At 31.1% G+C, this 25,637-nt stretch overlaps 2 protein-coding genes across 3 annotated transcripts; both read left to right on the top strand.

Annotated features, from left to right (window-relative positions):
• The first annotated feature begins 117 nt into the window (after positions 1 to 117).
• On the top strand, positions 118 to 1,407 carry LOC124920669 (protein SULFUR DEFICIENCY-INDUCED 2-like). 2 transcript variants are annotated; one of them, XM_047461212.1, is made up of 4 exons: positions 118 to 276; positions 362 to 574; positions 645 to 1,215; positions 1,254 to 1,407. In XM_047461212.1, the coding sequence occupies exons 1-3, from the start codon at positions 160 to 162 to the stop codon at positions 1,209 to 1,211; spliced, it is 897 nt and encodes a 298-aa protein (XP_047317168.1). In that variant the 5' UTR covers positions 118 to 159; the 3' UTR covers positions 1,212 to 1,215; positions 1,254 to 1,407. The 2 variants fall into 2 exon arrangements, with proteins under 2 accessions (XP_047317168.1, XP_047317167.1); XM_047461211.1 differs by lacking the exon at positions 1,254 to 1,407 and having other exon boundaries at positions 645 to 1,246.
• Positions 1,408 to 10,668: 9,261 nt separating this feature from the next.
• LOC124919063 (pleiotropic drug resistance protein 3-like) lies at positions 10,669 to 16,548 on the top strand. Its single transcript, XM_047459200.1, has 19 exons — positions 10,669 to 11,073; positions 11,146 to 11,269; positions 11,341 to 11,429; positions 11,514 to 11,575; positions 11,659 to 11,841; positions 11,921 to 12,051; positions 12,117 to 12,509; positions 12,571 to 13,312; positions 13,390 to 13,493; positions 13,564 to 13,744; positions 13,806 to 13,898; positions 13,971 to 14,044; positions 14,122 to 14,454; positions 14,546 to 14,836; positions 14,919 to 15,002; positions 15,073 to 15,206; positions 15,287 to 15,514; positions 15,605 to 16,031; positions 16,129 to 16,548. The coding sequence occupies exons 1-19, from the start codon at positions 10,682 to 10,684 to the stop codon at positions 16,393 to 16,395; spliced, it is 4,332 nt and encodes a 1,443-aa protein (XP_047315156.1). The 5' UTR covers positions 10,669 to 10,681; the 3' UTR covers positions 16,396 to 16,548.
• The last annotated feature ends 9,089 nt before the right edge of the window (positions 16,549 to 25,637 follow it).

A 25,637-nucleotide genomic window follows, 5' to 3' on the forward strand; every position in this document is an offset into this window, starting at 1 on the left:
AAGGCCGTCGGTTGAGAAAAACCCTCCAAGAAGAAAGAACCTTCCCTTCTTTCCGTCCAGATTCATTCATTCATTTCTCCATAATCCAAAACTCCCACACCCAATCTCCATAGCCTCTCTGATCTTCTTCTTTTTCTTTGTCATTGTGAATTTGTTAATATGAATATGAACGGCGACGATGAGATTCCGAAGAATGGAGAAAAACAGGATCTTTTTCATGTAATTCACAAACTTCCAACCGGTGATAGTCCATACGTCCGAGCCAAATATATGCAGGTAACACTTCTTCTTCTTCTTCTTTGTTCCGTCTCTCTGTTTCATAATCATAGATCGATGTGACTGAATTTGAATACTGATTCAGCTAGTGGAGAAAGATTCGGAAGCGGCTATAGTTATGTTTTGGAAGGCAATAAACGCAGGCGATAGAATTGACAGTGCTCTAAAAGATATGGCTGTGGTAATGAAACAAATGGATAGAGCTGAAGAAGCAATTGAAGCAATCAAATCGTTTAGACAACGATGTTCTAAGCAAGCGCAGGAATCATTGGATAACGTTCTCATCGATTTGTACAAGGTAAGTTTGATTGATTGATTGATTGATACTACGTTTTGTTTATAGAACTGATTTGTGATTAATTGATCAGAAATGTGGGAAACTGGATGAGCAAATAGAGTTATTAAAGCAGAAACTTCGAATGATATATCAAGGAGAAGCTTTTAATGGAAAAGCAACGAAGACGGCTAGATCACACGGTAGGAAATTTCAAGTGACGTTAAAGCAGGAAACTTGTAGAATATTAGGGAATTTAGGTTGGGCATATATGCAGCAAATGAATTATGTAGCTGCGGAGATTGTGTATAGAAAAGCTCAAGAGATCGAGCCGGATCATAACAAGGGTTGTAATTTGTGTTCTTGTTTGATTAAGCAAGGGAAGTATAAGGAGGCGAGAGTGGTTTTGAGTTCGGCTGGTGATGGAGGTGATCTGAAATCGAGGAATCGAGCTGAAGAACTGATGAAGGAGATTGAAGATGATGATGATGGTGGAAATGGAGGGAAAGGGTTAGGGTTAGGATTAGGGTTAGGGTTAGAAGATGCTTTTATTGAAGGGATTGATCAATTGATGGGAGAATGGATTCCTTTGAGATCAAGAAGACTTCCAATTTTTGAAGAAATTATATCCCAATATAATAGAGATCAATTGGCTTGTTGATCTTTTTTATAATAATAATATTAATTTTTTGTTTTTAATTTGTTTATCAATTTTCTCTATGAGTGAATGTATGTATGTATGTATGTGCAATAAAAATAATGTTGAAAATGAATGCTTATTGGCAAAACTATTAAGGAAGTGGATATTTTCATGATTTTAGTTTATCTCTATAATAATGTAGAAAATAATTTGTTAGGCCTATTTGATTTGTTTTAATTTAATTTATAAATTAGAGAGAAAATTAGTTAGGCTTGCTCATTTTTTTCTATTAAGATAGGTTGATAGTAAAATTATTTGATAGTCCCTAAGTTGGAGCATGTTGCCTTTGATAATTTTCTAAAGTTTTCGGTTTCAAACAACTTAAAAATTCATTCATAAACCCAAAAAATATTCTTATAATATTTTTTTATATTAACTTTTATAACTTTTTAATATTATTCATATATTTTATAAATTTATAAATTCACCAAATTAATATAATATCATCTAATTATTTTAAACTTAATTATAAATTAGTTATAAAAATTCATTAAAAAATTAAAAATTACAATACACTGAACAAAAAAATACATCATGTTGAAATAAAAAATTATTATAGTAATTTGATTTTAATATTATTTTAATTTTTTTAAACATTATTATAAATTTATATTATATAAAAAAAATATTATATAAATGAATTAAATTATATAAATAAATTAAATTAATAATTATATAAATAAGCTTAATATAAAATATAGGATAAAAAAATATAAACAAATTAAAATATAAATAACTTATATAAATAAATTATATAAATAAATTAAATATATAAAATTAATTAAATAAAAGTTGAAGGTTAACATATAAATAAAAATATATATGCGATTATGTACCGTAGCAACGTATATTGAGAGAAAATGAGATATCTCATTTTGGTTTTCCGTTTGCAATACGGTTGAAGGAGAAATCCCAAAATGGGTATCCGATCTAGTTCCATTAGTCTTAGATGTGAGATACCTATTTAGAAGTTTTCGCAACTCCATTCTACTATTTTTTTATTAAAAAAATGAATCTTTTTTATCGAAGAATAAAAAAAACTACTTTTAAAGTCAATAATTTTATATGAGTAACTACTTAACTCAATTACTTGTTGTCGGTACTCTTCAATTTTTTTTTGTTAAAGTCTATCATATAGACCTCTAATCTAATTGGTTAATCGCATTAGTATTAATTTTTTTATTGATTTTATTTTAAAATATTTTTTAATATATTTTAAGAAAAAAATAAGATATATAATATAAAAATGTTAAATATTAGAAAAGAAGAAGCAGAATTTAATTAGTTAATAAACTATTAGATCCTACTAAATTAAAAAGCTTTCTATCAACTACATAAAGCAAAGATTAATAATAAATTGATTATTCAAATAGTCCTAGATCAAACAAGGTTTTGGAAATTAATTTAGATGTATATTCTACGTGGACAACTACCAGATTATTTATACTCACTGCCGGCCCATTGATTCCGCTGCACTAAATTCAAAAGCATTAATGACATATGTGAAAATAAATAAGAATAGTCTCCATTATATAAACATAAATATATATTTTAAATAATATGTCGTGAATTTAAATTAGTTTGAAATATCTCTATGCATAATATTCTTTAAGATTATTCATTATATATATTTAATTTTTTGAATTTACTCTAAAAATTATTTAAAATATTACAACTCCTAATTTGGTTAATAGTCACAAAATTTTCATACATGAGACGTCTATTTTTATTTTTCTAATTCTTATTACGGACAAACTTTCACTGCGTTTTCATATGACTTTTTCAGTTTCATTCTCAAATACGATGCGGCTGCTCCGCTTCATTTTCGAATAACGATGTTGTAAATTAAAACGACAACAAAGTTGTTACACTCATTCGTCTCTTACATATTCAGATTTTGTTTATTTATGTTATACTCCAAAACCATCTCTAAATAATATTGAGGTAGAAGTCATAACTTATCTAATTAGAAAAAAATTCTGTATATCCATTACTACTCCTTTTTCCTATTTAGTATTCTGATACTGTGTAATATCTCCCCCTAAATCTTAAATCATCTCTCTAACATTAATTTTCTTTTTAATTTTTCATTTCACATATCCACTAATCACTATTTCCCCTCCTTTCTTACTATTTTCAATCCATCAATGTAAGAGAACTCTCCACAAGTTTTAAGAAACATTTAGGCTCTTTCAAGCCCTATAAAATAAAGAATCTAAGTTTAGGAATGTACAACTATGTTTTATCGTCGAAATCTCCCCTCTCTTAATAATTAATTTAAAATTATTGATCGCATAAGGTTTTAGCTAAGTTGTGTTTCTTAGATATGGGTTATGCTTTATTTTAATTAACAAACTAACTTTGTCTTTAAATCAAATTACATTATTCACTCACACTCTCGATTCAATCTCACTAAGGCCTCGTTTGATCTTTGGGTTATAAGGATATTACTGGATTTTTTCTAAAAAAACCATGTTTGACCAAATTATGTAAAAATCCAAGTTTTTTTTCTTCCAGTTTTACCCTTCTAATTGTTTACTTATTTTTATCTTATCATCTCCTCTCAAATCTCATTTTCCAACTGATTCATTATCAAATATTAGGGTCTTGATTGATTTATGGATTATTTGGATAAATCTTGAATTTTTTACATAAAATTAATGTTATAAATATTTTTATTTAAATATATGTCACTTTATTTTCTAATATAATTATTTATTTAAATTATTTAAAATTTAAATGGTATATTAGATAATATAGAATATTATAATTTTATTTATATTTTAAACTTATTTATATTTAATATAATTTTTTAAAATGAAATAATTTATTAATTTAATTTATATGAAAATAAATTTTATAATGTAATAAAATAATATATATATATATATATATATATTATTTTTTAAAAATATAAAATAAAATATTTAAGTAAGGGTTTGTTCGGATTGGGGTTTTTGAAAAAACCTAGAGAGGGAAAAAAGTAATGATTGGTGATGATTTTGAGGAGGTAATGATTATTTTTTGTAAAAAGACTTAAAGGGTATTGATATATATGAATAGAATAAAAAATAATAATTTAAAATTGAGGGTATTTTAGTATTTTGGTTAATGAAATGAGTGATGTGATTGTTGAGAAGTGATTGATTGGAAAATTGATTTTGAATGAGTTTTTTTAAAAACCCAAAGAGAACAAGGCCTAAGGGTAATTTGGGTATTTTAATTAATAAAAGTGTTGATTTGATGGATGATGGGATTGTTGGGTTTTGAATAAAACCTGAGTTTTATCCCAAAAACCCAAAGATCAAACGAGACCCAAGAGATAACCACTCTTTTAGTGTATGTTATGTCGGACTGATTAACAATTAAACATATTGCAGAATTAAAACTATTTCATTACACTATAACAGTTAAACACATCTTAATTTGATCGAGAAAATGAATTTTGAATTATTTTGAAGTGGATGCAAACCAAGAAGATTAATGGAGGAGAGAAAGTGTGTCCGGAGATAACTGATTGTCTTTTTAGTCTACACCATCGTTATCTAGAAACGTTATTTAAAAATGAAGTGGAAAAACTATGTCATTTGTGAATGAAGCTAAAGAAGTTATCTGAAAGATGTGAGAGTTTTAAACATAGTAAAATAAAAAAAAATTAAAAAAAAATATGCCACGATGAATTTGTGTCACTCTTAACCCAAATTAATAATGTTATAAAAATTTAAATGATTTAAAATATTTAAAAACACAAAATTAAATGTAAAAAGAACAATTTCAAACAAAATTATATATATCTGCATATTTTATACTCATTTAAATGTATACGTAGCATTATACCTATTTTTTTTTTTAAAAAATTATTCATTTATATTATATATAAAAATGAATGATTGTTTGAGGTTAAGTTGTGTTTTAATTTTGTTTGAGTTTACCGTTTGGACCTGAGTGAAAAATCAACTCAAATAGACCTGTTCAAAACTACCTATCAAAAATAACAAAGAAGAACAAGATTCTAATAGTTCCAATACTTTGAAAGTTTATAGATGTATTAATTATTTACTATATTTTGAGCCATTATAAAGTACGTCAATTTTGTTTGAAAATTCTCAAATACTGCAGTTTCGGATCTGGTTTTAAATATATATACTTTTAATAAATTTATATATATATATATATATATACATATATTTATAAATATTAACTTAGATAAAATAATATTATAAAAGATACTTTATTTATTTATTTATTTATTTATTTATATATATAACAAATTTAAAAACATTTTATACTCACTTTTAGATATTTCCAAATAAAATTTATTTTTATCTCATGTTGTGAGATGAATTTATCTTTTTTCTCAATTTACTTACAGGAATCTGATTGAGAATAAAATTAAATAACTTAATGACAACTTAATTATTCAAATTAATATTGACCTAGTGATAGTGAAAATTCAGGTCAAACTAACCTTTCAAAACCACATTATTTAAAAACAACAAGTGGTTCAAGAAATTTTGGGTTCCAGCATTTAATGCAATAAATTTTATGTTTGATTAAATTATTAAGTGTGTTTGCGGGTTATATGCTTAATCGACAGATAATAGTCGCAATTTGAAAAATGAGTTGAATCCAATTTTCTAAAAAAACAACATAGAATAAAAAAGACTAAGCTTATTTGCTATAATATATATTTTTTATTTTATAAAGTCAAAATCATTCATGTTTAATAAAAAAAAGTTAACTAAAAAAATCTGTTAATTTAGTCTAAACATTTATATTAAAAAAAAACACTTTTCCATTAATTTTATACTCAAACAATTTAATATAATTTAATCAAATCTTCTATATCAAACCAAAATAAAATCACTCAAATTTTTTTGTTTTAATAATAAAAAAAAATGATGATAATGATAATAAAATAAAAATAATTATTAATAATATCTCACTACTTGATTTTAAGTTTTTCTGATTATAGATGTAACATATATATATATGATTTGTTTGTACGTCATGAAATAATTCACAAGGATAATATTAGTCTTCTACCATAATAGAGATTTTATAGTCAATTAACAAAAAAAATAAAAATAAAATATATATATATATATATATATAAATATATATATATATATAATAATGTTTATAACTAGATTACTGATTCTTTCTATCACAACAATTGATGTGTGGGATTACCGCATGCATTCGAAAACTTGTAGAGGTTAATTAAAAAATATAATTATAAATTTAAGTGTTAAACTTATAACCTATCCTACCTATTATTATATTATATAAAAAAATGATTATAATGATGATAAAATACAAATAATTATTAATAATATCTCACTACTTGATTTTAAGTTTTTCTGATTATATATATATATATATATATATATATATATATATATATATATATATATATATATATATATATATAACTAGATTACTGAGTCTTTTTATCACAACAATTGATGTGTGGGTTTACCACATTCCAAAATTTGTAGCGATTAATTAAAAAAATATAATTATAAATTTAAGGCCAATCATACATATTATTATATTATATTATATATATATATATATATATATATATATATATATATATATATATATATATATATATATATATATATATACTTTAACCAACTAAATTACTTTAACTTTATATTTTAAATTATAGCAAATATTTTTATAAACATACTGGAATTGAACTTTGATATTTTTATTTATTAATTTCTTATAAATTTTTTTTTTTTTTTTGTAAAATTAAAGAAAAATGTTTTTTTAATGTAAGTTGAGTTTTATTTTGTATTGTTAAACCTATTAATTATATATTAATATAAATAATTATAAATATAAACCAACAATTTTAAATTATCTAATGATTAAAGTATTTTATAATACATAATAAAGACATGTTTGAATCTTATTATGTGTAAATTTATATGAAAGAATAATTGAATGGTCGAAGTATGATAAAATGTATAAGATAATTGAGTGTAAAATGTTCGAAATGAGGTCAAAATATTAGTAATAAGAGTTTGATTGAAGAATAATATGAATGTGTAATGAGATGATTGGTTGACCGAAGTGATAATATGAATTCGATAATATTGAGAAGGTTGTGTGCAAAATGCTCAAAATAAAGTTGAAGATATTAGTAATGAAAATTCGATTGGGGGACAAACGATAGTATTTAAATATGTGAATGAGATGATTGTGATACAAAATGCTCAGAGTGAGGTCACAAGATAAGTACTCAAATGTCGATTAAAGAATAAGAGATAATGATGGTTAAATATTGAGTGAAGTCACAAGATAAGTACTCAAATGTCGATTAAATAATAAGAGATCATAATGGTTAAATAGATAGTTAGTTAACCGAAATGATGGTAAGAGGCCGGTAATGATGAAATAATTTGGTGGAAAATGACTCGAAATATGGTTAATATATTAGTATTGAGAAAAAATAATATGTGGTTGTTAAATATGTGATTATGTGAATGAAGTGACGGTAAAATGTTGGTAATTAATTAGATAATTGAATACTGTTCAAAATGAGGTCACGAGATTAATAATAATTTATCGATTGGGGAATAAAATATAATATAATTGGTTAGCCGAAGTAAAGAAATGCTAATAAATATGATGAGATAGTTGTGTAAAAAATATTTCAAACATGACTATGCTAGTAAAAATAAGATAAAATGATTTGGGTAAAAAATTTTAAAGAAATAATGTTGATATTTTTTATATATTTTGATCAATAAACGGTGAAAATGCAAGAAAACCAGCAATTAAATGACAAGTCCAATTACAATTGATGGGCCTTCAAATTTCAGATGCTCAAAGGCCCCCAAAACTATCAAAATGGTATCATTCAGAAATCCTTATAATTTATTTATTTAAAGTTTACTTTTCAAATATAAAATAAAAAGTATTTTTATTTTGATTTACAAATTTGAATCATCATTGCATACAGTTCTTAGTTGAATATAATTTAGAGCTCATTTGGGGTAGGCTTTAGAGTTTTTTTTTTTTTTTTTTTTTTTTTTTTTTTGAAATTTTATCAATTTTTTTATAAATTCTTTTCTTACCGCTTAATTATAATTCTAATCATCAAATTCCTCGTTCCATTAATTAAATTAATTTTAAAATAAAAAATATATTAAATTTTAATTTAACAAATTAAAAATTCAAATAACTTACTTTTATTATCCAATAATTATTTTTTAAAAAATCTTAGAAAAAACAAAACATTGAACCCGACCCTTAATATAGTCTATTTGACTTTTGATGATTAGTTTTTCTAATTAACATCACAGCTTTTGTCATCACCTACATCATACTATTTACATGTGGTCATTAATCTTGTCAAACAAGCATCCAAAAAGAATTTATCCAAAGCAAATTAGGTTTAAACGGTACTATTATATTATTTATTAATTCTTTAATTAATTTAATTAATATTTAACAGTTGGCTACACATATTTATATATATAAGAGGCAGAGTGACAAATGAATTATTATTATTTTGTATATTGGAAATATTGACTGTTGAACGATATTGCACGTTCATACTTGCAAACATTAATGTCAACTCTAATCAATGTTAATTGTGTAATATATATCACCAAAACTTGTATTTTTTTTCTAAAATATTTTGTAAATTGACTTCACATTATGCTTTGGAGTTTGGACCAAAAAAAAGTAAAAAAAAACTTGGAAATAGAGGATATATATATAAGAACAAGAAAAAACAGAAACACAGGAAATAAAATAAATTTTAAAAAATAATATCCAATTAGTTCCTTATATTATGGATACACTTTAACCATTATACAATAACATCCAATTAGTTCCTCATATTAAGGTTACACTTTATGATTATGTAAAGTCCAGACTTCCCTAATTAACTAAATCATGTTTTACCCTTGTATTAAAGTAGTTACAAAAAATAATGAACTATATAGATAAAGTTACGATAAAAAAGTTAAAATTATCGAAATGTTTAGAGTTAAGACATTTCAATTTATTTAGGCCGAGTTAAGCTATTCTGATAATATTGATCTCGTTAATTATAATATGGTCTTATTTTTGATGTGTTTGAATATGTTCCTTTCAAGTTTTTCATTTCTTTAGAATATTGATGATTATGTTTCATTTAACTTATGTCATCTGTTTTAAACTTATATTGTTGTTGACAAAAAAAAATTATGACTTTCTTGTTTCTTAGATGATTAAAAAGTTGATGGATTAAAATAAACATTAATTTAATGAACTTATTTTTATGTTGATAAACAACATAAAGATAATGAGTAATATTTATTTACAAACACTTGAAATTTAATATTTAATATTGTAACACTTTTAATAATTTTAAATGATTTGCTTTTTTATCTCTATATATTATAGATCATGCATGATATGTAAATCTTCTTAAAGTACTTTTAACAAATCAAATTACTATTAAGTATTTAAATTTTTTAATTTAATTTATTTTAAAATTTGAATAGTGTAGCTAAAGTTAAGGCTGGAACTTGGACTAGACTTGTAAAGCACTTAAAGCTTGTTTGATATTTTTTTTATTCAATTTTTTACAAATTATTTTTTTATCTCATTATTATTAGTTTAATCATTAAATTACTTATTTAATCAATTAAAATATTTTATGAGAGTAAAGGAAGAAGTTAATCCTTCAAAGTAAAACATTTTTATCTCTTAAAAATCCCTATTGTCATTTGAGTTACTTTAAAATGGTTCATTAATTAAAATACTAAAGTATTTCAACTTTATATTTATAAAATTTAAATTTTAAATATAAAAAATATTATAGCAACAATTAAAAATCCCCAAAATTTATTTTTTCATCAAATAATAAATTTTTGATCTTTTGTTAATTTGTTTTTTATTTTTTAAATTCAATCATATTTTTTTTAGAATAAAAGAGAGCTAACATGATAATCTTAGAGGTATGACCCCACTTTAAAATTCAATTATAATCAAATATTATTTCATATATATTTTATCAATTACATCACTCGATTCAATAAATAAAAAAATACAACATCTCCAAAATAACTCTCACTCAACATTTTGTAAATATTTTAAACCCATCTCAAAAAAGCTCTAAATTTATTTTAAAAAAATTGAATCATAATAAACTTAAATATATTAATATATAATAATGAAATAGATATTATTTTTTTAAAATAAAGAATATTTTAATATTTTAATTAATTAGAGTAAATGAAATGAATTATTGTTAAATTTAAAAATAAATAAATAAAATCATAGATCTAAATTTATTTATATTTTAATGGATTTGTATTATCTTAATTTATCATTCTTCATCATCATTGAGCTACACATATATAACAACATTTTATTTTCATGTGTTAACGAGCCATTCCAGTTGAATCATACGCCAATCAATGGCTCAATTGGTAGGTAACGACGATATAGAATCATTAGGAATCGAGCTATCCGAGCTCGGAAGGAGTTTCAGAGCCTCATTTCGTCGTCACACTTCAAGCTTCCGAAATCTCAATTCCAGTTTAAACACTTCAACAAAAACAACCGATCTTGAATTTGATGAAGAAACCGTCTTACAATGGGCTGCAATCGACAGACTTCCTACATTCGAACGATTAAGATCATCCTTATTCGACCCAAATCATGAACCGATCAATGGTTCTGCTAAACGAGTGGTTGATGTCAGGAAACTCAACTTCGTCGAACGTCGTATGTTCATTGAAAAACTAATCAAACACATTGAACATGACAATCTACAATTGTTACAAAATTTCAGGAAACGTATAGATAAGTAAGTTGAGATCATCAAGTTTAAACGGTAACAATTGACTTTCTCATTATACTTACTAACTCATAATTACAGAGTCGGCGTAGAATTACCCACAATTGAGGTTAGGTATCGGAATCTTCGAGTTCAAGCTGATTGTGAAGTAGTGCAAGGAAAACCTCTTCCAACTCTATGGAATACTTTCAAAAGCATGGTTTCCGTAAGTTTAACCATTGGTTTACATTGTACCACTTAGAACAAAAATCGTAACTTTGATTGAATGTTTTATAGGATTGTACACATTTGATGACTGGTTTAAAATCAAAAGGAGCCACTATAACAATCCTGGATGATGTTTCCGGCGAGATCAAACCTGGAAGGTCTGTTTCTTTGTTTCCTTGTTTGTTTGTTTGATTCTCCTCCTTCAATTGTTGTCATTTGATCATATATTGTGTCTATTGCAGAATGACTTTATTGCTTGGTCCTCCAAGTTGTGGAAAAACAACTCTTTTGAAAGCACTTTCAGGTTCTTTTTTTTGTTTTCTTTTCAAATAATCCTTGTGTGAAGATTCGAATACAATAATCTTTCAAATTGACATATATCGACAGGGAATATAGACAAGTCTCTCAAAGTAACAGGAGACATATCTTACAATGGTTACAAACTGGATGAATTTGTTCCTCAGAAAACCTCGGCTTATATAAGTCAAACCGACCTTCATATACCCGAGATCACCGTAAGAGAAACGCTGGATTTTTCTGCCCGTTGCCAGGGAATTGGAAGTCGGGCAGGTACAATATTGATAGATAACATACCTACCGTTCATGGGTAAAGAACTGTTTTTAATTTTGATGAATAATTTTGATGCAGATATTATATCTGAAGTAATTAGAAGAGAAAAAGAAGCTGGAATTCTTCCTAATTCAGATATAGACACTTATATGAAAGCTGTTGCAGTTGAAGGACAAAACACAAATCTCCAAACAGACTATATCTTAAAAGTAACATTAATTCTAATTCATTTTCTTCATTCATATGAACAAATTGATTCATAGTTGTTTTTCAGATTCTCGGACTCGACATATGTGCTGACACATTGGTCGGAGACGCCATGAGAAGAGGTATATCGGGTGGCCAAAAGAAAAGATTAACTACCGGTGAGATGATAGTTGGACCGACAAAAGCTCTGTTTATGGACGAAATATCAAACGGATTAGACAGTTCCACTACTTATCAAATTATCGTTTGTCTTCAACAACTGGCACATATAACCGACGCTACTGTATTAGTGGCATTGCTTCAGCCTGCTCCCGAGACATTCGATCTCTTCGACGACATAATCTTGATGGCAGAAGGGAAGATTGTGTATCACGGAAAGCGCGATTCCATTCTTGAATTCTTTGAACAATTCGGGTTCAAATGTCCTGAAAGGAAAGGAGTAGCTGATTACCTCCAAGAGGTAAAAAAAAAATCTATTCTTTACAATTGAGTCTTCTTGACTAATAATGAATTTGTTTCAGGTTATTTCAAGAAAGGATCAACAACAATACTGGTATAGAACTAATGAAACATATAGCTACGTTTCGATATCAGCTTTCTCTACAAAATTCAAGGAATCTTATAACGTCGGGAAAGACTTCACGAAATCGAATAGTATCAAGCAAGAAGAAGCGATATCTTTTAACGAGTATTCTCTTTCGAAATGGGACCTATTTAAAGCTTGTATGTCGAGGGAAGTTCTTCTAATGAAAAGGAATTCATTTGTTTACGTCTTCAAAACAGTTCAGATTGTCGTGACATCTGTCTTGACAATGACTGTGTTTATACGAACGAGGATGAAAGTTAACATAGTGGATGCAAATTATTACATGGGTGCTCTGTTTTTTGGTCTAATCATCATCTTCTTTGATGGTTTTCCTGAATTAGCTTTTACAATTGGAAGATTACCAGCTTTTTATAAACAGAGAGATTTGTATTTTTATCCTGGTTGGGCTTATGCTATTCCATCTACTATTCTTAAGATCCCTCTTTCAATGATGCAGTCTATTATATGGACATCTTTAACTTACTATGTAATCGGATACAGTCCAGAACCTGCAAGATTCTTTCGTCAGTTCATTCTTCTTTTCGCACTTCACATAACAGCAACGGCTCTGTTCCGATTCACAGCATCAGTTTGTAGAACAATGGTTGCTTCTGCAATTGTTGGAACTCTTGTCGTGCTGTTTGTTTTCTTGTTTAGCGGTTTTGTCATTCCCAAGAGTAAGATTTTCCTCTCTTTATGCTATCGATTATAGATGATGATCTTCGGTTTAAGTAATTTTTTTTAATCAATGCAGCAACCATGCCGAGTTGGTTGGGATGGGCATTTTGGATTTCACCTTTGACATATGCAGAAATAGGAATTGCGGTTAATGAATTCCTTGCTCCAAGATGGCAGAAGGTAATAAATACAGACCTTTTGTGACGGTTAATTAAGCGTCGCTAATGTTTACACAACTTTTATTTATCAGGATTTTATTGGGAATGTGACAATTGGGCATCAAACTCTTATAAGCCGTGGCTTAGATTATCAAGATTACTTCTTTTGGATATCGATTGGTGCTTTATTTGGTTTTACAATTCTTTTCACCATTGGTTCTACATTAGCCTTATCTTTTTTGAAACGTAAGTTGATTTGCAAACATTTATTTAGTGATTATTAGCCACGGTTTTTATAATTCATCACATCCCAATTTGAATTATTTATACATAGCTATTGAAACTCGGGCTATTATTTCGAGCGACAAATTATCTGATCATGATGATGACATAAATCCCAAGGCTGCAACCGAAGAAGCTCGTAAAGGTTGGTTCATCTCCCATTCTTTTTGGCTCGAGATATGTTGTTTTGTCATTAAATTTGTTTATACAATTTCAGGTAGAATGGTTTTACCTTTTGAACCACTTACTATAGTGTTTCAAGATGTTCAATACTTTATCGACACCCCTCTGGTAATCAATCATCCAAGGCTAGTTAACGTTTATTCACGACGATGGCTAACCGTGGTGTGGTTTTGTTTGTGGTATAGGAAATGAAAGAAAACGGGTTCAATGAGAGTAGACTTCAACTTCTTCATAGTATTACGGGCGCATTCAGACCAGGCGTATTGACCGCACTTATGGGGGTGAGTGGAGCTGGAAAGACGACACTTCTTGATGTTCTTGCCGGAAGGAAAACTAGTGGTTTCATTGAGGGTGAAATCAAAGTGGGAGGATATCCTAAGATTCAAGATACTTTTGCTAGAATCTCTGGTTATTGTGAGCAAACCGACATTCATTCGCCACAAATCACAGTTGAAGAATCAGTTGTATACTCTGCTTGGCTGCGGCTGCATCCTGAAATTGATGCGAGAAATAAACTCGTAAGACACACACAAACACAAACACAAACACAAACACAAACACAAACAAAAACTCGATTTTTCGTACTCATTCTATTGTTGTATTGTATAGGATTTTGTGAAAGAAGTATTAGAGACAATTGAACTTGACGAGATTAAGGATTCCCTTGTCGGGATTCCAGGCGTTAGCGGATTGTCAACAGAGCAACGTAAGAGGCTCACGATAGCAGTGGAGCTTGTCGCAAATCCTTCCATTATTTTTATGGACGAACCAACAACCGGTTTGGATGCAAGAGCGGCTGCAATCGTTATGCGGGCGGTTAAGAATGTGGCTAATACTGGAAGGACAATTGTTTGCACAATTCACCAACCGAGTATCGACATTTTCGAAGCATTCGACGAGGTAATAATTTATGTTTTAGTTTCTAATATCAGCAACCTAACAAAACAACACTAAACTCGTGTGTCGTGTTGTGTGGATGCAGTTAGTTTTGTTGAAAGTCGGCGGTCAAATGATCTATTCCGGCCCACTTGGTCTTTGTTCGAGTAGTGTCATCGAATATTTCGAGGTTAGTTTAGCAAAACCGTCGTCACTATTTCTAGCGACACTTGTTAGAACCGCATTTTTATTTTTAACAGGACATTCGTGGCGTGCCAAAAATCAAAGATAATTACAACCCTGCGACATGGATGTTAGAGGTCACTTCTACATCTTCGGAGGCTGAACTTCAGATTGATTTTGCTCAAGTTTATAAGAATTCCGCCTTATATAAGTATGTTACAAAAATTTCGCAATGAAATCGCGAAACAAATATGAGTAATAACTAATCTAATTATTTGTTCTTTGCAATAGGGATAACACGGAGCTAGTGAAAACCTTGAGTATCCCGTCACCAAATTCAAAAGATTTGCATTTTCCAACACGATTTTCACAAAACGGTTGGGGACAATTCAAATCGTGTCTTTGGAAACAATACTTGTCGTATTGGAGAAGCCCTTCATACAACCTAAACCGATCTTTATACCTCGTGTTCGCGTCGTTGCTTTTAGGGGCTTTATATTGGGGTCAAGGGAGGAAAATGTAAGTAAACAAATTGCATCATGCATGCTAGTTTTTAATAGTTTTGAGGTTAAATTATACATAACTTTGTTTTGTTTGTTTGTTTGATAGACATGACCAACAAAGTCTCTTCAACATGCTTGGAGCAATGTATTCGGCTGCTCTTTTCTTGGGAATTAATAATTCGTCATCTGTTTTACCCTATGTCACAACCGAGCGATTTGTCTTGTATCGCGAAAGGTTTGCCGGAATGTATAGTCCTTGGGCATATGCCCTTGCCCAAGTCGCGATCGAGATACCTTATCTATTGGCCCAAGCCATTGTGTTTGTGATCATCACATATCCAATGATAGGATTCTATCCATCGGCCTACAAGATTTTTTGGTACTTTTATTCAATGTTTTGCACAATCTTATACTTCACATATCTCGGGATGCTGCTAGTTGCGGTCACGCCTAGTTTTCCAATCGCAGCAATCCTACAATCAACGCTATACACATTGTTAAATCTCTTTGCGGGATTTCTCATTCCTCAACCGGTAATTCATTAATCCTATTATACCAATCTCAGTTTACCTTAAAAATGAAAATAAAATAAAATAAACATTGTTATAATGTTTTTTTAACTTAATGCAGCAAATACCAAAGTGGTGGATTTGGTTGTATTATATGACTCCAACCTCGTGGACATTGAATGCGATGCTTACTTCACAATACGGGGATTTGAAAAGGACGATTTTCGTTTTTGGAGGGCAGAAATCTGTGGCGGATTTCCTTCATGATTTCTTCGGTTTTCACCACGACCGTTTACCGTTAACGGCAGTTGTTCTACTTGCTTTCCCAGTTGGTTTCGCGGCTCTATTTGCATTATGCATAGAGAAATTAAACTATCAGAGGCGATAAAAACAATTTTACTAAAGTTTTTGTCATCCCTTTATCTTATGGGGGTGACATCTTATTCTTGTAATTAAAATGTTTAACTTTGGCATTAATTGTTGGTTTAGATGAGCAAATCTACTACTAAAATTAAAATGCTTAACTTTTGCATTAATTGTTGGTTTTGAGCTCATTTGATATGAATTTTTGGTTTTTATTTAGTATTTAATCTAATTTAAAAAATATATATTATATTACATTACTATTCATTTTTATGACTCTAAGTTTGGTATAAGGTGTAGAGAAGATGTATGATTGAAAATGAATTAATTGTATATATGAATGAAAAATGTACAGGTTATTTATATTACAATTTGTTATATGTAAAGTCTAAATATGAGTAAGAATTAGTTGTGCAATCACTAAGATTATGGAGGAATATATTGTGACTTGATTGCATCTTTGACTTGCAGATTTTGTGGAGTCTAAATATGGGTAACAATTAGCTGTGCAATCACTAAGATTATGGAGGAATATATTGTGACTTGATTGCATCTTTGACTTGCAGATTTTGTGGAGTAAGATTGTCTGGTTCCTTAACATTCCCCCTCAAGATGGACCTTCCATTGAAGAGGCCAATCTTGGATAATAGGAACTCAAAACGCGGGCGAGGGAGAGGTTTGGTGAGGCCGTCGGCGAGCTGATCATGTCCACTGATGTGTTGTACCCGAAGTGTTCCAGCTTGGACTTGTTCACGAACAAAATGAAAAGCGAGAGCAACATGCTTCATTCGAGAGTGAAAAATCGGATTGGCGGAGTAATTTGTAGCACTTAAGTTATCACAATATATAACAGGTGTAGAAGGTAAGTGGATGTCGAGTTTTGTAGAAGGGATTTTATCCAATTGAGTTCGGAAGTGGTGTCAGCAATGGCACGAAATTCAGCTTCGGTTGAGGATCGGGCTATCGTTTTTTGTTTGCGAGATGTCCAGGAGATAGCATTTTTGCCGAGATATATGATATAACCTATAGTGGAGATGAAGTTATCAACATCGCTTGCCCAATCCGCGTCACTAAAGGCATGTAGTGATGACGGAGTATTGCGATGTAATTGCAAACCAAGGTGAGAAGTCCCGTGAAGGTAGCGGAGGAGCTTCTTGAGAGCTGTCCAGTGAGCTTCTTGCGGGTGTTGCATGAACTGGGTTAACTTGTTGACAGAGTAAGCAATGTCAGGACGTGTGAGATATAAGTATTGGAGGCTTCCAACAGCAGAACGATAAGTAGTAGGATCACATGGAGGTGTGGAGGTATTTTGTAGCAGTTGAGGGTGAGCAAGCATAGGGGTAGTTGATGGTTTGCAGTCAAGCATGTCATGACGTTGAAGGAGGTCGTGTATGTACTTTCTTTGGGAGAGAAGGAGACCAGAAGTGTTGTGTTGTACTTCCACCCCTAAGAAGAAGGAAAGTTGCCCCAAGTCCTTGAGAGAAAAGCGTTTGGCAAAGTTTGAAATAAAAACCGAGACAAAATCAGGTGAAGGACCAGTTACGATAATGTCATCGATATAAACAAGTGCATATAGGAGGTCGCCATTTTTTTTGTAAATGAAGAGAGAGGGGTCGGCGAGAGATGTTGTAAAACCGAATTGTAGTAGATAGGAGGTGAGGGCTGTAAACCATGCGCGTGGAGCCTGTTTTAACCCGTATATGGCTTTGTTTAAACGACACACATAAGAAGGGTTGTTAGCGTCGATGAAGCCGGATGATTGCTGCATGAAGACTGTCTCTTGGAGATCACCTTGGAGAAAGGCGTTGTTGATGTCGAGTTGGCGTAATATCCAGTTGTGTTGGAGAGCAATTGAGAGGGTGAGTCGAATCGTGACTGGTTTGATAACCGGACTGAAGGTGGTAGAGTAGTCAAGACCAGCTTGTTGATGAAAACCTTTTGCGACAAGCCGATCTTTGTATTTGTGAATCGTGTTATCAGGATTATATTTGATTCTGAAGACCCATTTACAACCAATGACATTTCGAGCTTCACTAGGTGGTGCGAGAGTCCATGTATTGTGTTTTCGTAGAGCATTGTATTCAGCAAGCATAGCATCACGCCAATGAGGGATGGAGAGTGCTTGTTTGGGGGTGGTTGGTAGTGACGTGGGTGAGGAGATAGTGGTAAGTTGGGCATACTTTGGGTTAGGTTTGGTTATGTTGTTTGTGAGACGAGTTACAGGACGAGGGAGAATAGGCGGAGGGGGGGATGTGGTGGCGTAGGAGGTGTGTTTTGTGGGGGTGTGGCAGTGGTGGACGGTGTTGTAGGGTTATGTGATGGATGTGGTGGCATAGGAGGTGTGTTCTGTGGGGGTGTGACAGTGGTGGATGGTGTTGTAGGGTTATGTGATGAAATAAGTATGAGAGGAGTGGGAAACCATTCGTGAGGTGAGGGAAGCGAAGTTGAATTTGGTTGGTTTGATAGACGGTGGAATGGAAAATCATGCTCAATGAAAGTGACATGACGAGAAGTGTAGATTTTGTTTGTGGTAAGATTTAGGCACAGAAAAGCGCTTTGAGTTAGGGAACGACCAAGATAAATGCATGGTTGAGATCGAGGATCTAGTTTATTGGAAGCATAAGGTCGTAGTAATGGGTAGCATAGACAGCCAAAGGAGTGTAATTGGGAATAGATAGGTTTGACATTTAGGAGTCGATAGTAGGGAGAGTCATTTTGTAAGGTTGGTGTAGGTAATCGATTTATGAGATACACAGCGGTGGAGAATGCATGTGTCCAGTAAGTGACAGGTAGATTGGCATGAGATATGAGAGAGAGACCAGTTTCGACAATGTGACGATGACGGCGTTCTGCATAGCCGTTGTGTTCAGGGGTATGGGGAGGTGTAGTAAGATGTGAGATGCCATTAGCGCGTAAGGTGGGAGCCACTTTGATGAACTCGCCTCCATTGTCAGAGAATAGGGTTATGATCGTTCTTTTGAAATAGTTTTCAACTAATTTTTTGAAGTCAAGAAAGACTGTGAGAGAGTCGGATTTATTTTTGAGAGGGTAAAACCATACATATTTAGTGTAATGGTCCACAAAGATTAGATAATATTTGTAGTTGTCATGTGAGAGGTGGGGTGAGGTCCAAACATCTGAAAATAATAATTCAAGGGGAGTTGTAGACGTAAGAGTGGATTGAGAGAAAGGAAGTTTATGTGCTTTATTAATCTTGCAAGAATTGCAGTAATCAAGGGATGAAATTGAACCTAAATTACATAAATTTGAAATATAAGAAAAAAATTTAAATGACGGATGGCCAAGACGGTGATGCCATAGGAGAGCAGACGTGGTGGATAGCTTTGAAGTAGATGATGTGAGAGATGTTTGAAAGGCACATTTGTAGGAAGAAGACCAGGTGTACATGCCATGATTAAAAGTTCCTTGGAGTAGGATGGTGTTCGTGGAGATAGCCTTGAAACGAAAGGAAGAAGAGGTAAACTCAATTTGTGCATTATTATCAAGGCAAAACTTGGAGACATAAATAATGTTTTGTGCAATTTTTGGAACATAAAGAACATTTTGAAAGAGTAAAGATTTGTTTTGAGAGGTGATAGTGAATGAACCTGTGTGAGAGAATGGAAGAGATGAGCCATCACCGATGATAACATCATCGTTGCCTGTATAAGGAGTGTGAAGGGATAGATTATCGAGATCATGTGTGACATGGTGAGTAGCACCGCTATCTATAATCCAGTCACATGGAGGGGCGTGAGATGAATAGGCAGTGTTGGCTTGAGGACGAGTGTAACAAGATTGACGTACAAAGGGTTTGAGTGTAAAGTTAGAATGGGCGCGAGAGAAGTGGCGACAGACGGAGATGGTGTGACCAGTGTAGCCACAATATTGGCAGACATCAGGTGATTTGGTGTTGGATGAGGAGGAGGGGTTGGGGTAGTGTGGTGAGGACTGTCGGCTGTTTTCTTTAGAGTATTGGGGTCGGGAGTAATTGTTATTTTGGCGAGTATTGGATGATGGTTTGTAGGTTGCGACAAAAGCGGTGGTATGTGTTGTTGAGGTGGAGTTGGTGTTGTCATGGAGTTTGGTGAGCTCATGATGTATGAGTTTTTCATGGAGAGCATCGAACGGGATGAGAGTATCTCGAGCTTCAACGGTTTCGATGATGGAACGGTGTTGGGTTTGATCGAGTCCATTTAGAACCTTTGCAATGATGTCTTCGGGATCTAGAGTTTTGCCTAGATTGGCAAGTTCAGTGGTGCATTGTTTTATTTGATGCATATAGTCAGTGATGGTTTGATCGGGTGTCTTTTTGATTGAGTCAAGTCGTTTCTTGACTTGGAGGATATGGCTGCGAGTAGGATTTGCGTAGAGAGATTTGAGAGTAGTCCATGCTTCATGAGATGTAGCAGCAGAGGCTACAAGAGGTGCGATCTTGGCGTCAAGAGTGCCGATGAGGGAGCCTAACAATAGTTGGTCTTGTCGAGACCATGAGGCGTAACTGGGATTAGGGGTGACAGTGTTGTCGTCTTTGGTGATTGTTGGTGGTGGGCATTTCTTTTCTCTAGTGAGGTAGTCAAATAGGCCGAAACCAAATAAGAATGACTTGATTTGGGAAGACCATTGTGTAAAGTTGGTGGTGTTGTTTGTAGTTTGTAAGGGTTTGCATTGCGATAGGTTGACAAAGAAGATGGGATAGCCGGGGTCGGTAGGGTTTGGGACGGAGAAGGCGTTTGATGACATTGTAGGATCTAGACTTCTGATACCATGTAGAGAAGATGTATGATTGAAAAGGAATGAATTGTATATATGAATGAGAAATGTACAGGTTATTTATATTACAATTTGTTATATGTAAAGTCTAAATATGGGTAAGAATTAGCTGTGCAATCACTAAGATTATGGAGGAATATATTGTGACTTGATTGCATCTTTGACTTACAAATTTTGTGGAGTCTAAATATGGGTAACAATTAGCTGTGCAGTCACTAAGATTATGGAGGAATATATTGTGACTTGATTGCATCTTTGACTTGCAGATTTTGTGGAGTAAGATTGTTTGGTTCCTTAACATAAGGAATATGTGACTTCGTTTAACAATTTATTTTTATCGAAATGTGTAGCAAATATTTTTCAAAGTTGGCTATTATGATTGGATGTAACTATGAGCATTATTGGTTTGGCTGGTTTACCAAATCTATTAATCCGACAATAGGATGCGGTATTTGGAATGACATCTTGGTTATGTGAAAGTCTTTTCGTGGTCAGTGCAGATTTTCGGTTGGTGATAATTCTTTGATCAACTTTTGGGATTACGTATGGTGTAGTGTCAGAAGTCTTTCTTCATTGTTTTCGGCTCTTGCCTCGATCTCTATCTATAGAGATGCTAAAGTCAAGGATATGTTTGGCGTGAATTCTAATGGTTTTACAATGAAGATTATGTATATAAGAAGACTAAATGTTAAAAAGTTAATTTCACATGATAGATTGTTGAATATGGTGGGGCGCAAAGAAGTGAATTCTTTTACATGTGATATTTTGCGTTGTCAAGATGTTGATAATTTTAAGTTTAATCATTGCTACTCTTTAATTGCGGAGAATGCTCCTTACGATCTCATATGAGAGAAGTTGTGAACTCTAAGTTCCCATTAAAATTCTTGTTCTTTGGATGAAGTGTCATGTATAAAGGGATTTTGACGGATGATAGATGTAAGAAAAAATGTTGTATTATGGTGAGTCGATGTAGAATGTGTCACAAAGAGACGGAGGCGGTGCCTCACTTGCTCCTACACTGTGATAGAGTGGTTGCGATTTGAAGCTTATTATGGAACATGAGTGGTATCTTATGAGTTATGCCAGAATCTATCGTTAGTTGTTGAGAAGTATGGATAGAGATGATGAAATCGTTTGGGCTGAGGCGTTGAACTCCTATCTTGTTTATCTTCTCATGAATAATTTGACTTGAAAGGAACGGTAGAACGTTCAGTGATTATTGTCAACCGATGCATTTAATACATAATTATATTATATTGACAATCGGTGAGGTTTCATTTGATAAACTAGTTGAGGCAGTCGTGGAACTCATTATTCTTTTCGAGGAATTCTGTGTTCGTTAAATTTTGTTCTTTTTGTTTATTTCTTATTTGTGGTGAACATTTTTATCTGTTGTTCTGTTTTCTAATCGTTTTTATCAATTTTGTAATGTTTTTTTCGTTAAGCTTAACCGACTCTCATTTATATCATTTTGCATTAATCATTAAAAAAAATATTCATTTAATTATCAAATCATTTTATCAATTAAATTACTAAAATAGCCTTACCTTATTTTAATAATTAAACCAATTAAAAATTCAAATAACTTAATTTTATTTATTTATTATTTAACAATTTATATTTTAAACAAAATTCCAAAAAAATATACTTATTTTAAAAATTTCCAAAATCCCTCCCAAATCAAGATAAAACAAGCTCTTAATGTAGTGGGGACCAAGCTAGTAGGCAATTCTGCCATTCACCATAACCAACCCATCAAATATCCTTAATTGAATATAACACCGGCCAAACTCTCTTAATTAGAACCACAATTTTGTCCTGGTCATTAACTATTTTGTTCATATTAATCCTTTTGGAAATTTTCAATAAAACAACCCAAATTGGATAAAAATTGGTCGATTTTTTGGGGTCTCAACACGAAGTCTTTGATTGAACGAATGGACCTGGCTCACTAGAGCACATTTTAGTAAGACCTAAACCTATAAGTATACTTTTTGTATGACCCAATCTAGAATAAATGTTGTAATCCTACATTTATAGGTTGACTCGACTGAATATAATAAATAAGATAATAATAATAATTTTAGTGGTTCTAATTAGATCAAATTTCACGAGTTCGATTCCCACTTAGAACGTCTTAAATTTGATTGTGAGATCATTCTAGCACCATACATTAACAAATTTAAAGGTCAAATCAACCTTAACAAAATCCAGCGTTTCTAAATTTTATGGGCTAACTCTATTAGATATAAATACGATAATGTTTTGACCCAACCAGTCACTGTCATAATGCAACTATCATATGATTTATAGGTTTGACCTGACCTAGATTTTACTTTTATGATGTTTTATTGTCTTTTTACTCATTCATTTTGTTCCAATGGATTTTCCAAAATGCGATTGGTTGGATTTATTAGTTTATTGTATTGCACACCCAACCTACCACTAGCAGCAAATTATCCACCCAGCTCACACTTTCATTTCTGTTGGGACTTTTGAGGATATAAAACAAAAACAACAAATTTATTCCCTCCCCATTACATTTTATTGCTCATTTATAAGGTGTTGTTGACTATTATTTAAATGTGTTCATCATATAATTTCTTACTTATATTTGCACTATGTTTCCTTTTAGAATTTTAGACCGATAATTAGCCTACGAGGTTACAACACAATGAATTATCGATATAATTTATTAATATAAAAATTGAACATTTAATCAGGAAAAAAAGATGATAATCTTATTATGAAACAAAGATATAGATTATCAGAAATCATGGGTTCCACATCTTATAATAGACAATTGGAATCTACCTACCTCTCTTTATTGTTCTCCCAATCAAGATTGCAATGGGTTAGCTTATTTGCTTCTTACTTTTGACAATATATATAATTAGATTTGATGTAAACACAAATGCATATTATTCTCAAAATGGTATATGTGCTATGGTGACTTTGGTGGACTAGATTGAGTAAGGTTTGACATTAATTGTTGGTTTAGATGACATTTATTCATTTTGCATGGATTATTTTAAAATAAAAAATGTTGCTTTAGATGAGCAACTCAAATACTACAACCCCATCAAATGTCCTTATTTTGAATATAACCCATAACCCACAACTACTTATCTTATTAATTAACACCACAATTTTTTATGGGTCATGGTGTATTGTGACTTGAGGGGTAGTGGTAGATGAACCAACCTAATTATAGGATCACAATTCTTGTATAATCCTAATGATCATGTATATATTTACTTCTTTAATCACTTGAGGACAATATGAATTATAATGGGAATCATTTGGGTGGTAGAAGAATTAATTAGGTTGAGAATTCAAATTGAACTAATATGAGAGTGCTGGTAGCTTTAATTACCAAATTAAAGGAGGATTAGCTGGTGTATTGAAAGATGGGCCTAAGCTTCCAATGATTGGGATGGAATGTCTTATCCTCCTAATCACTTTTTGGCTAAGTAATCACTTTGTTTAAGCCTTAATCACACACCAACCGCATCAATAACAAAAAAAGAAAGTAAATTTGTTCTTAATATATTTGAAAAGGTTTTAAAATACTTTAAATTAAAGTGAGAGCTTGTAAAAGGTAAATTCTCATTCAAAATACCTTATGAAAATCATTATTATTGGAGTCATGCTAACTTTCTTATATTAAATAAAAATTAGTGTATATTTGAGACACATATTTTATTTTTATTTTCTCTTAATTATTTCTGTAAAAAAATGATAAGTAGCGGTAATATTGACTTCTTTGTAGGAAATAATGTGTAAAAATTAAAAATCCGAAAACTTTCTTATTAAATTTTCAATCCAATCAAAAAGATGATACATCATTTTACTATAATTTTTTTCAATATTTTCTTATGGTCTATGATTTCTCTTTGTTTTAATGTAAGATAAGTAAATTAAAAATAAATATCCAAATTGAACAGTAATTTAAGGGTTTATTTACAAAAAATTTCAATAATTATTCAATTTTGTATGATTTAATTACAATTAAAACCAGCTATGAGCCTATGATATATATTCTTTCAAAGGTTACCAAATAAAATTGTTATAAATGTGACTTTTAATAACACTTTGTAACAAGATTAGGTTCTGTTTATTAAATAACACCATCGTTGATGGTTAAAACATAAAAGTAAGATTTTTATTTAAGAGATTAAAAGTTATGATGATGGATAAACTCAACGAAATATTCAACGAAAGTAGGTCTATGAATTCGACGTGGCTTGTCAGGTGTCCCCATGTCCCGAAAGCGCTCATTTCGGGTTCCAAAACCACTCATTTCGGGTCCCAAAATCACTTATTTCGAGAAGACATTTTTTTTTCCGAAATAGCCGTTTTGGGTCCCGAAATCACTCATTTCGGATCCCGAAACTACTCATTTCAGGACCTGAAATTACCGTTTTGAGATATTTAAAAATTTTCTCTCTCCTACCCACGTGTCATGCCACGTTGATTCGTGGACTTACTCTC

The sequence above is a fragment of the Impatiens glandulifera genome, chromosome 1 (genome assembly GCF_907164915.1).
Source record: "Impatiens glandulifera chromosome 1, dImpGla2.1, whole genome shotgun sequence".
NCBI classification, from domain to species: Eukaryota; Viridiplantae; Streptophyta; class Magnoliopsida; order Ericales; family Balsaminaceae; genus Impatiens; species Impatiens glandulifera.

Excerpts from the sequence above, each read along its gene's own strand:
- LOC124920669 (XM_047461212.1), top strand. The coding sequence starts at position 160 with ATGAATATGAACGGCGACGATGAGATTCCGAAGAATGGAGAAAAACAG. Across the intron at positions 277-361 it reads TCCGAGCCAAATATATGCAG|CTAGTGGAGAAAGATTCGGA; the intron begins GTAACACTTCTT and ends ATACTGATTCAG. Across the intron at positions 575-644 it reads TTCTCATCGATTTGTACAAG|AAATGTGGGAAACTGGATGA; the intron begins GTAAGTTTGATT and ends TTAATTGATCAG.
- LOC124919063 (XM_047459200.1), top strand. The coding sequence starts at position 10,682 with ATGGCTCAATTGGTAGGTAACGACGATATAGAATCATTAGGAATCGAG. Across the intron at positions 11,074-11,145 it reads TTCAGGAAACGTATAGATAA|AGTCGGCGTAGAATTACCCA; the intron begins GTAAGTTGAGAT and ends TCATAATTACAG. Across the intron at positions 11,270-11,340 it reads CTTTCAAAAGCATGGTTTCC|GATTGTACACATTTGATGAC; the intron begins GTAAGTTTAACC and ends AATGTTTTATAG.